Here is a 12,761-nt window from a genome sequence, read left to right as displayed (position 1 = left end):
CTTCACTTTTATTCTGTACATTTCCACACAAGTCACAATACAGAAAAAGTGTCCAAAAGTAACAATAACCGGTTAGTCCAGTGTTTACAGGTTTTTCCAATTCCCCAGTTAACTCCAATTTTAAAATCTCTGTTTAGCAACACAGTGATCAAGAGACCTTGTATAAATAGGAAATGCAAGAAAATTAGGGAAGAAAATACTTTCTCACTTTGTTACAAAAAAACCTCCCCTCCCTATTCCCCACCCCCCTTCAAATTCCACTGTGGATTACCTGGACACTGATTCTCTATTAAGTACAGCTTCATCTCATTGTGGCTGCCGCTTTCCTTGGATTCTGTCTGCCAGCTGGCAGCCTCATGATACACACTTTTGGGGCATTATACAGCAGGGTCAGAAAGCATAAAAGAGCCCTTTGTGGTGTTATTTCAACTCCTGGAATAGATGTGGATTTGGATAACAGGATAACTACAGATACTGGAACTCTGGATGCCCATGAAATGTTGGCTAAAGATGGATATTTATGACTTGGTTTTATTGTTTTATACAGAACATTAAAATATTAGAACATAATGTTCCAGATTCTGACCTCCATCACACTAGCATTAGTCTGGAGAACATCACTGATTTCTATGGAGTTACAAAGATCAAAATTTTGTCTACTCCCTTTAATTTATCACAGTTCCCAGAGAAGGTGCTAAAAAAATGCCCACTATCTTGCTTACTGGAAATCTCAGCCCTTTCACTGTGACTGCCACCTGACAATCGCCTGGTCTTCTGATAAAACCCAAATGTATTCTCACAATACTCAGTCTTCTTGTCTCTCTCTCAAAGACAGATAATAATCTACTTTTCCTTAATTGCTTTCCTCATTCTTGCTCACATTTGATCATTTGCTAGGTAGCAAGAGTGAAGCTATTGAAAAGGCAGAAGAATCAGTCGCTCTCCCCATCTGAGTAGGTGGTTGAGAAGGAATCCCTTTCTTCCTTTTCCACAAATGCTCTCAGGTAGGTTGCAGATAAATGGTACAATTACTATGAAGTACCTTATCTTGGATTTTAATCCATACCAGCTTTATTCCATAGTAAGGAACATACACACAAGCAGCTCTACCAAGTAGCTACCCATAATAGATACCATTACAAAAATGGACCAGTAGGTGGCAGGGGAGCCAATCTGCATTGAGTAAATGGCTTCCTGGGGATGACATGGACTTGGAGAGCAGGCAAAACACTTACCTACTAGCTTACCCACGTGGTAAAGTTACTGCATGTTGTGGAAGGAGTAACCTTACCTTTTATCCAAGTGACTCACTATATAGTGGCCCTGTGCATCATATGTCCACTCCCTTACTATGCACAAGGGTCAATTTATCATGTAATAAAGGTGTTGTGTATTTGCACCTTGCTTAACAAAAAGGCATATCTACACTGCAGATTGCAGGGCAGCTCATAGATACCCAACCTTCTTTTAAACAAGCTGTCTTAAGTATTAAAGTCCAACCATGCATGGAGCTCTGTATAGGTTACAGTAGCAGCCTAGGCATAGCAGAATTGAATTCAGCCTCAAGGCACAGGGTAAAATTAGTCTTCATAACTAGACTACTTCCAATATGTGAGTTAGTTCAGGTATCTCTACCCAGCCATGCAGACACGTAAAAATTGTATCAATAGGCTCTGGACGGTGCAACATACAGTACTTCCTGGCTGTTGGAAGGGATGATGTCTCCTTTGCTGATGGGAAACTGTCTGTGTCCAATAAACTCTTAACACTAAGGAACACTAGTGTCCTAAATTTGGGCCAAGCATATGGTATCAATCCAGCCTGTGCGGGGAAGGGGAGCCCCTGAATGCCTTACTTCATTGGGAGCTTGACCTGAGTTCACAGTTTTCGTAAGAGCTTAAACACTGAAATCAAAATGCAAATCTGCTGCTTAGGAACTTGTCATCTTCCATCACTATTCTCTACATCCATTTGACCAAAAGAAAAGGAAAACAAAGAAGCAGGATGCTAAATGGGCCCATCTGTACAAGGCACAAGGAAGACCTATAATAATGACTAATACATAGCACTTAAAAAGTGCTTCTCATCCAGAGATCTCAAAGCACTTACCTAAGGTGGGTAAGCACTATTAACTCCTTTTTACAGCTGGAGAAACTGAGGCACAGAGAGGCAGCCAAATGACTTGCCCAACAATGAACTGCAAGTAATGACATGGATGGGAATAAAAACTAGCTCCTCTGAGTTCCAGTTCATTGGACCACAGTGCCTCTCTATACAGGCATGTTGGCTGTGTCTACATGAGTGGCAGACTGTGCAGTTGTTACTGCATACTTCTTATGCAAGTATTAAATGACTGTGCAGTTACCAGTGTTACTGCGCACTTGTGCAGTACCGTCACTGCAGGTTTTTTCCAACACTACTGCAGAGCAGCATCGAGCTTGTGTAGTGTCTTGTGTAGATGCACCTGCTGATTACTGTGTCCTGTAAGTAAATCCTTAAAACTGTGGAAAAACTGTTGTAAAAAGATGGATATTTAGACCTATAAATTTCTATGAGACACAGAAACACAATTAACATGATGATCAATTCCTATATAAATTCTATGATTTTTCTAATAAAATAATGGCCAAATCCAGAAGTCCTTGTTCAGTCACACTCCCATTAAGCTATTTAGGACAGTCTCAGAAAATGCCATGAGTTCTACTGTATTCTTATTGGTATATAATAGCAGTTTGATAACTATTTAGATAGGTATTATGCCCATACAAAATAATAAGTGGTTATAATGTAATATTTTAAATTTGATGCAAAGCAGCAAATTCACAGCAGCTCCAAAGCTGTGCAGCAGCAAAGCATCAAAACACCCTCCACAAAAAAAAATACTGTGTAGTTTGCAGCACAAATTTTTAGACATTGATTAAAAGCGGGTAAAGAAATGCCACAGATGGCTAGAAACTTTACACGGGAGGCCAGACCCCAGTCCCCAACACTCATCTGCTGCTAAGCTGCATGGAGATTTCCCGTTGTTCAGTCAGGAAAAGTATTACAACCAAGTCCCTCAGATGACCAATCTTTCATGTAGTCTTCCAAAAGCAACCTGCTTCAGGAATGACTGAAATGTTGTTCACAGTAATTGATGTAGGCTGGAGAATCTCATGACAACACTCCAACTCAGGGCAAGATACCAAATGTGGGTCCCTCTATGTGGCTGAGTTTCAGCTTCCTAACCATTTTGAGCCATACTACACAGACAAAGATGCTGAAACACTGTATTTCAGGGACCAATATTTCCAAGCTACAACCTCCTTTTGGAAGATATTTTATTCCCTGGCCCTTTGATTTGTAAGAGCAGGTAGAGGAATGCAACATGCTCAGTTTGGCAAAAGATGCCAATTGGGCATCAGTCCCTGCAAGGAACAATCTATTGCTGACAAATTAACAAGTTATGTACAAGCCTTCTCAGCCAGAAGATGTTCCCCTGTCACTAGGCAAACTAGAGGGAAAATGCAAGGATTTTGGAAGATCTGAACAAGGAGGACAAGATCTAAAGGTTTATTTGTAGCCATAGCTGGTACATCAGGCCCTGAAGAATATGTCACATTTCTCTACAGCCTGCATACACAACATGGATATATCTGCAGTCCTGTGAGGTACTGATGTAACTCAGACTGATAAAAATAAGTAAAACAAACTTTAATCCAAGGCGAGAGCATACAGCACCTTGCAGAAAATAATTAGCATCTGGCTCAGACTCTTACTCCTTTATCCTGCAAAATGTGGAATGAGCTAAATGTCAGATGAATGATCAGGAAACCTTCTAAGGTGGCAAACAGATTGACAAAAGACTGTTAGCCCAGCCCAGAGCTGCTGCCACAGAAATCTGTCATGTCATATACATACATCTTGTCCATTTCTCTGTGATAGTAGAAGTGCCTTCATGTCGATAAGCTAGGAAAGAAGTGACAACAGAAGAAGACACTTGGCCTGACCAACTGCTTCTCACCAGAAACCTCTCTGGCTGCTAACTTTGTAGATGTAGATGGTGCCTCCTGCAAACACTTTGAAGAGCAAAGTGATGATTTTGTCTGATAAAAAAATCATTTAGTGCAATAAGGCTGAATCAGTGGAAAGTGTCAGTCAAGGGAAAAGCAGTATTTAATTGTTAATGTTTTCATGCAAATCCCCAGTTAAATGCTGGAAATGTTGTATCTGAAACTACGAGTGCAAAACACCCTCTGAGATTATGCTTGTCTTCATCAAATACCATAGTCTGGACAGACAGTGGAAAGCCCTTCTGATTCATTGTACTCTACTATATGCTGCCCCATAAGACTGTTAGCCCAGCCCAGAGCTGCTACCACAGAAATCTGTTGCGTCATATACATACACGCTGGTTGGACCATTTCTAATACTGGCTAGAGGGGTAACAGTGGCCATGTCTGAGTGTGACTACACACAGTCAGGAGAGGTCTTTTCGGAAAAAAAAGGAAGTGAAAAGTAGCCAGAGGAAGGAAAAACAGCCAATGTGGGAAGGGCTGGATGAGAAGGCATCAGATGCAGTTAATATAAGAGAGAGAGGGAGAGGAAATGGAGACAGGATGGTGAGCAAAGGAAGGAAATATAAGGAGCAACCTTAAAGATTTTAAATTAAGGTCATGGGAAAAAAATTCTGTTCCCTGCCTGTCCTTACTGCTAGCCTGAGAGTTTTGATGTGTAGTCCCGGACTGCTTTGCACTTAATAAATTCTTCCATGAGATGAGGAAGGCTGAAAGGAAGGACTACAACATGACTAAACAAATGAAAGTTGCACATATCAATCTTTCCTATTATTAAAAAATACAACTCTGATCACAAAAACATATTCTTAGTGGCCTACGACTAAAGCAGCACTTTGTTTCAGGGTGGCACAACACTGTTTTTCATTTGGAGAAAATCCTTGTTAGTGGGTGTGAGAGGAATTGCCAGCATTCACCATTGCCCCATCATCAGCCTGTCTTTATTACCTCCAAGGCTCTCACGCATTTAAAGCAGAGGATCTCATGCAGATTGGACTGGAGGGGCATAGACAGCTACAGGTTTGCACAAGGAGTCTAAAATTTAGGCTTCATTTATAAAGAAAACAAGCACTGAGCATTTTATAAAAAGTGAACAAATATAGTCATGGTATATGAATCTATTCATTAAAGTGATATTCAATAGCTGATTGTTATTTTAAAACTGCCTTCCTCAAGGGAAAAAAACGGTTTTCTGTGCCCCAGACTTGAATCCATCTGTAGAGTATCCTTATATATTCTGCATGTTAGCTTTTTCTCTGCTCTTCTAGCCTTTTATCCTTCCACACTACCTAATATCCCAGAGCTCCATGAGGAAAAAAAATCTAGAAAAATGAAACTGTCAATTAGTGTCTAATTAGTTAGGTAAGAGCTCATTGCAAAAGCATCCTGTTTTTCTCATTCCCCGTAACTCACCTATTTCCTATACATTAGACAGGAATAAGAACTGCATTAACTCTGCCCAACAGCACTTCCCAGTTGAAGGCTCTAGAAAAAAAAAAAAATCATTAAGGTTATTAAGGCTGGGGAAACCAGGAGGCCATTTTGCTCATTAAAGTAACACATATGGTAAGGAATTACTTGTTACACATTTTCATGTATTAACAATGAAATAACTGCTGTAGACTTGTCATAGGAGAATACTGGAATTTGGTTGCACATGCACTGAACAATATCCCCAAGTAGCTTCATGGATTGGGATTAATTGGTGAATAATGTATTCTCAATGTAACAGTCAAGGAATCTACATAATTACATACTTTGTGCCATATTACTAATAGGAAAGGTGCTAGTATCTTGTGTTTTTTAACTTGTAATTTCTACATACTGTACATACGAAAGCTGTAGATCTTGAAACCTGGTAACCTGTACTTTCAGAATTGTTACAGAGCTCCCAGTTCAGTTTCCATTTTTAAAGCATGTTAATAAAAAAAATTGAGACTGAATGCTATAAAAATACTTTGGTATGGTACTTTCTAGTTTTCAGTTATTTTGTCTTCACTACATCTGTTTTTATTAAAGAATCCCTAGCCTTCAGATCTTCAAACTCTTCTGCATTTGGGAGATGCCTGAACATTATTCAATAAAGTGCTAAGTGTTGAAACTTTGATGATTTATTGATGTGCATACATTCAAACTAAGAACACTTTTGTTAAAAAAGATTACCTCCAAATGTGTATCTGAATGGGCACCTTCTAAACTAGCTCCTTATCTCACACTCAGTAATTGGACATACATGCCCTTTAGCAGAAAGAAACTTCTTTATGTTCAGTTAGAAAATAAGAAACGGCATTGAAGGCAGGAACATGTCACCTTATTTTAAAAAAAAAAGGCGGGGAACAAGATGCAACCTGATCACTTAGTACAGTAAGGCTATTCAGCACTGAGCCTGCCTAATCAAAAAAGTGCTGGATCACGGAAATCAAAGGCAGTGGACTTTTGTGGCATAATCAGTATTGAGGGATCATTCTTCTTTCTTCCATCCTATATAGGGTTCATTGAATCCCTTATCCATCAGGAAGAGAATTGGTCTGTTGCCCGCGCTGCACAGGGCAGATGACTGTTCTTAGCAGGTCCTATCGCAAGCACCTGGTATAGAGAGCAGTCCAAAGAAGAGAAGGGAGTCCTTTTAGCTCAAGCACCTAGAAAGATTCCCACAATGACAAGGTACTGGGAGAAGACTAGGGGCAACCTGTTACATAAGCCATGTTGTATAAATGGTAAACTAAGCTTGCCAGGCATCGGTGCCTTCACATATATAACACGGTCCTGCACTGGCAGACTTGTAAACCAACAGCAGTGTAGCTGCACCCACATGCACTGCAAGTAGGCTAATTAGCACGGAGGCAGGCTTCATAGCACTGTCATTCAGCAGTGCTAATTAGCTACCCAAAGCATCATACAGATGTGGTTGTAATGTATCTGGTTATGTGGCAGCTCTGCAGGGAGTAGTGTGGTGCACTTGAAGGTGCTGCTACTGGGCACAGCAACCATAGTGTGGAAACATGCCCTATGCTGCTGTTCTTCTCATGTGACTGCGGTAGTATAGCCCAACACAAGCTAGCTTGTAAATGGAGTGCAACATGGGCTACCTGCCCAAATATCAGACCTGCCTGTCAGGTGGATTTTGCAGAGCATGCTGAGCTCAAGGACTTCTGTGGTTAGATTGTTACAGGTAGCCATGCTGGCCTGGTTATGTCTACAGTAGTGGCTCCAGTATCAACTGATACCAGAGCAGAGCGACGGATGGGCAACCAGGGCATGAGTCTCAGGTGCCAATTTAAAGGGGTGCAATAATGGGACTGTCACAACTGCTTGCCTGGCCACTGCCGGTGCTGTTTCCTGGGGCGCAGAACCTTCTTATGCCTCTGGTATCAATTTATGCTTACCAAACAATCTAGCTGTTATAAAATGCCCCAGGAACAATGGGAGGGCACAAAAATAGCTTAAAGTTACCTTTGAGGCCCTTCTCCCCACCCAGCTGTGTGTTCTATGTGGCACTCCCAGAGATAAATCCCAGAATCTCACAAATCTTTTCCATTTAAAAATTGTTTTAATTGAAACTAGCATATAACTTTCAGCACGAGTGGCCCTCCATTCATATCAGCATAGGCTGGTGAGGAGCACCTCCAGATTTTAAACATTTACTGAAGAAATAATTGCCTAATTTGTTGCTCTGAAATCAAAACATAAAGACACGTAGCATTTGGAACCCTGTAAAACTGTTTGCTCTGCTGCTTTGGCGGCAGCCAGCAAGGCACAAGTTTACTAACAAGCTGTTCCCAGAACTGCTGCAGTGTCAAAGACACTCATGGATGATGCTTTTGACAAGCAAGGAAGGCAGTAAACAACCTATTGCCATTTTGGCTTGTGTTCCACGAGAAAAAGAGGGTAAACACATCGCTTGACTAACAGAAAAGGTCAAGCACAATGGAGAAAGAAATGGGTTGTTTTTTTCTGAGTGCTAGGGGAACTCTTACAGTAGTAAGCAAAATCTTAAACACCCTATTTATAAATTATTCATTATCTTACTTTATTCTGAAATGTGGGTGATGGGGAAGAAGACACAAAATGGGGAAAGCAAAAATTATAAATCAGCACAAGGAACTATTTTATCAGTGCGGTATATAGATGTATGAACAGGACAGCTAGATAGAATTCCTCAGAGCATGTTCAAGGCATCCAAATATCCAGCCTGCCTACACATCTGTTGAGTGTCATTACATGTGCAAAGCCCCCAGGAGCTTAAGGCTACCAATTTACCTTGTCCATTTAATACTCTTTCCCTGGAGCCAGATCTTCTCAATGTGAATTGGATGCAATGAACAAATCAACACACAAGTGCACCTCAAATGAAGCATCTGGGGCTGGCTGGAAGGAAAACAGCAGCTGGCAACACACCATATAGGTGATACCCATTTTGTTAATGATGCTCATTACAATGCACATCGCTGTCATAACAAAGGTGGAGAGAGAAGAAAGCAAAAGGGGCAGTTAGAAAACGCAGAACAAGCCTGCCAGGGCTATATAAACACACTGCCACAAAACTGTGTGCCCACTTGTTCATCCAGCACAGCACCAGTCACATAAACACAACTGAAGATCAATGGCAACAAAAGATTTTGTTCTATTTTCTTTAGGTATGTATTGCTCTAGAGACATCCCCTGTGTAATACAGGACACCACACAAACAGTTTAAAACCCAAGTTATAAGGCTTCCCATGAATACTGAATGATTCCCAATTGCTGTACTTTTCACACTGAAGATAGTAGGGTGATGGGTGCCAATGTAGGTAGACAGATCTCAAACTGTAGCATGGCCTAAAACAAAGACTAGCCTTCACAAAGTTGTTACGAGGGGCTTGTAGTGCTATTTTGACTGGGTATCAGTGATGCCATACTCACAGCTAATATGCCTAGTAATGGAGAGGCTCAAGGGGTCATTTAATTTTCATTTCATAACCCACTCCAATAATTGCCTTGAAATCTTCTCCCTGTCATGGCCTAATACATGACATGGTCAATCATTTGGCTTCATGTCTCATCATGCTGCCTCAGGTGTGCTATAATTATCTAGGAATATACAGCCTTGTCACGCTTTATCAAACAGTGTGCACAAATATAAATAAATTTAACAATGACATATGAAATAACAGGTGTTGCTAATGTTGTTAAATAACAAAATGAAGTTTAATAATATATTAACATTACAAATATTTCCTTCCCTCAGATTAACTTTAAAATTGGACAGTCCAGGTATCACAATGGGGCAATCCAGGACCTGCTAGAGTTTACTTAGAGAGATGTCCTGTGAAGACAAATTTGAAGGGCTAACAATATTCTAGCAGTCCAGCAACTCCAGTGACTGAGTGTTCCTAAGTGCTTCATCATTCAAACCTAACAGCTTTGTTAAACACACACACACACACACACACACACTTGCAGTACAGATATTTTAATAAATTCAAGTGGTTTAAATTGAATTAAATTTAAGTGAGGTCCCAGCCCCACACTAGAATCTGGACACTGCCCAATGTAGTCACTACAATGCCATGCTAAAACAGGCACCAGGTACTTAGATGTTCTATACAAAGGATGTAGTAAACTTATGTCCAGCCTTCCTGCTCCTGATAGCTACCTAGCCTCAGGAAACCCATGGCACTTTGAAAGGAGTAAGGAATAATCCCTTATGTCCACATCCAATGCTCATTCTTTCACTAAGCCAAGTTCTCCTATTGCAGGCTGTGCCTCAGCCTTGCCAGAATAATGTGCACAGTTAATACATTGCCAGTATCTAACACAGTGCTTGTAAAGCGCTTCAGGACACCTTGAATATTAAGAGGCACTATGTTCAGCCAATTTCTGTTCCATCTCCAGTCTGGGGTTTTGTTTTCATCATACTGTAACTGCCTCCGACTGAGCACTTATTGTGAAAAACTTTCCAGAGGCACAATAGTCTTATTCTAGTTACAGCATCATTTTCCAGCTGCAGGAGGAAAAGGGAAGGCTGTATTCTCATTGGTGATGCAATTCCTTTAAGCTGCATGAATGGCGCAAAGACGATGTATTCTACCCACTCCTGCCAAGGCAAGAATACCCCCAGCAGAGGGAAATTCGTAGCTGAGGTAAACCTGGCAAAGCCTGCTGCTATGCCAGCCGGTTCCTCAGGTATAAAAGGAATATGATGGGAGGAAAGGAAAGACAGGGACAGAGAGGAATGAAGCTCCACTCTGCTAGGGCAATTCACAGATGGCACATGGTTCCCTATAGACTGCAGACACCTGTCATAAATTAGAGCTGGCCTTAGGTTGCTCCAATTGATGTCAGGGCTCGAGATTCAGGCAGCTTACTGACTCACTTACTGACTGCTCCCGACTAGCTGCATCTAGGCACAGGACAGAAGCTCCCCGAGGATATACATCCAACTTCATCACTTTGTTGCCTACTGAACACAAAAAAAGATATAACTGATACTAGCACTTTCTGAATGTGACTGTATGAAGCATTAGTGTCTCCTTTCCCCAAGGCTGGGAAGCAATGCCAACACTACACATATACTTTATTCTTCTTTCTGCTTTCAATGCTAAACTCTGTTCTGGAAGGCACACACCAGCCCTCCCTGGAAACTTGTGCCCAATTACCAAGGGAACAATTTGGCCTTAACCACATATTTTTAAATTAAAAGATAAAATGAAGAGAAAATAAAACAAAATGCATTTCATGTTACCATTGGTCTGTAGATTACTTATATGGTATCAATAGTTTTCTTTCAGAGGAAGAAATGCTGAAAAATACCTTGCAAGCATTGAATAAAGATTTGAAAACCAGAACAATGAAAGAGCTTATTCTTTAATTCCCCCTCCTCTGCCATAAGAATCACTTGTGTTTAAAAATAAATAAATAAAAGGATGGAAAGGAAGAGTTAGGGAAATTGCATCAACTTCATCTCCACAATTGCTACTAAAGGAAGAACAACTTATTTGAAAAAGGACCCAAGTTGTTTTCCTGGGTTCTGAACTGCACATAAATCCTGCTTAGCACCAACCATCAGGCCCCTACAGCATATGAAGAGACACAGAAACAATTTTCCAAAAATAACAGTGCTGAAATTATGACAGCATTGGGCCTTGACACTTCTCATGAGAGACAATCTGTTTAAGTGGAAGTGGAAGCCCTAATGGTTCTGATACCAACACTGCATTGGTGATGAAAAACTTAATGCAAACATCTTGTGTATAAAGGTGTCAGCGGGTAGAGGAGGGTCTCCTTTTCAGTGGTGCTGGTCTCTCGGGCAGGAAAGAAAGTGGCAAAGTAAGAATACCAAGAATGGCCTCAGAGCAGCTAAGCAGTGTCTGTTTCTAACCCTACAGTGAGCAGTGAGAGGCTTATGATTGCCAATTGTCTTATTTTGAACAGAATAAGCTCTCTTCCTCTTCTCTTCTCTTTTCTTTTCTGTATTATTTTAAAGCTTTTTTTCCAAGTCCTTCTAAGCATTTACTAGTCTTCACTTCCAGACAGATGTTTTTCTCATAGTGTTGTGTTATTTGTAAAATGTCTAATGTGGTGTCCATCTTCTTGTTAACATCAGCAACCCTTGATTGGGTACCTGAATGCTTCAGATTTGGTTTCCATGACTGGCAGTAAATCAAAGGGGAATGACTAGTAAGTCAATCAACCTTTACTCCATCATACCACCTGGCACTCTCCCGACTTTAAAGCTCATCTGGATAGAAGCCAAAAATGGCTAGTCGTAGGCAGGCTTCTGACTGGGGCAAAATCAATCGTTCATTAACTTCAAAATGGCAATATAGGACCTCTTACTGGTCTGTCCCAAGGGAACACAGTTTGTCGTACAAGCAACCCCCTTCCACTCACCTGGAATTACAAGAAAACACCTTAAATGAGGAAGTGAGCTTTTGCCAGTGCAGTAAATCTGCCTGACCCCAGCACCCCACAGAACAAGGCAGTAGAGAGAGGTCTTTCCAAAAGAGAGGAAATGCCCTAGCAATTAAGTGTTCAGACTGCAATTTCTGAGGGGACAGTACGGAAAGCACTCAGCAGGTTTGACGGTCATTTCCCCTCCCCCAGCCTACAGGCATCCAGAGCTCCTCAAACTCTTTGCTATTAACCTGACCGTTTAGGAAGAATTTATACAGAGATAAGAGATACTATTTAACTGACGAAAAATGAAGAGGTAGGGTGAAAGGAACGTAAGGTACTGGAGGGATGGAAGAGGGGGTTGGCTGAGTATTTTCAGGTCCAAGTTAGTTTTTCCTCCCTTTTTTTTTCTTCCTTTTTTTAAAATAAAGTGTACAGATGAACAAGGGAGAAGTTCATGCTACTTGCTGGAAGCAGTAAAGGTAAATTTCCGTGGCCTATGGATTCCACAGACCTTTGAGTGTCTTGCCTCATCCTTCATGGGCTATCATACGGGAACATAACAATTCCATGGCAAGACTCAGTAGCCCTTAGAAACTGGTGGCATGTCCTCAGACATTTTGCATGAGAGTGAGACACGGTGATCCCATCAGCTTCTTTCCTCATATGATGCCCGAGCGCCTAAGGTGCGGCCTTGTTATTTCCTTGGTTTGTCTCCTTCCTGTTCACAGGCATCAGACAGCTGTCTCCAGGTCCTCATGGGAAACCATCTGGTAGTTCTGACGACTCTCCAGGTAGGCAGCCAAATCTGGGTCCCCAGCTTGCTGAGCC

At 41.2% G+C, this 12,761-nt stretch overlaps 1 protein-coding gene across 1 annotated transcript in view; it reads right to left on the bottom strand.

Annotated features, from left to right (window-relative positions):
* The window catches only part of DGKI (diacylglycerol kinase iota), a 326,628-nt gene continuing 313,867 nt past the window's right edge, over positions 1 to 12,761 (bottom strand). Inside the window, 1 exon segment of the mRNA XM_090043316.1 lies at positions 1 to 12,759. Coding sequence (XP_089899442.1) covers positions 12,665 to 12,759 — 95 coding nt within the window. The 3' untranslated portion in view covers positions 1 to 12,664.

Source organism: Crocodylus siamensis, chromosome 4, assembly GCF_052110815.1.
Source record: "Crocodylus siamensis isolate JL-2025a chromosome 4, ASM5211081v1, whole genome shotgun sequence".
NCBI lineage: Eukaryota > Metazoa > Chordata > Crocodylia > Crocodylidae > Crocodylus > Crocodylus siamensis.
This window is presented reverse-complemented; position numbering and strand designations above follow the sequence as displayed.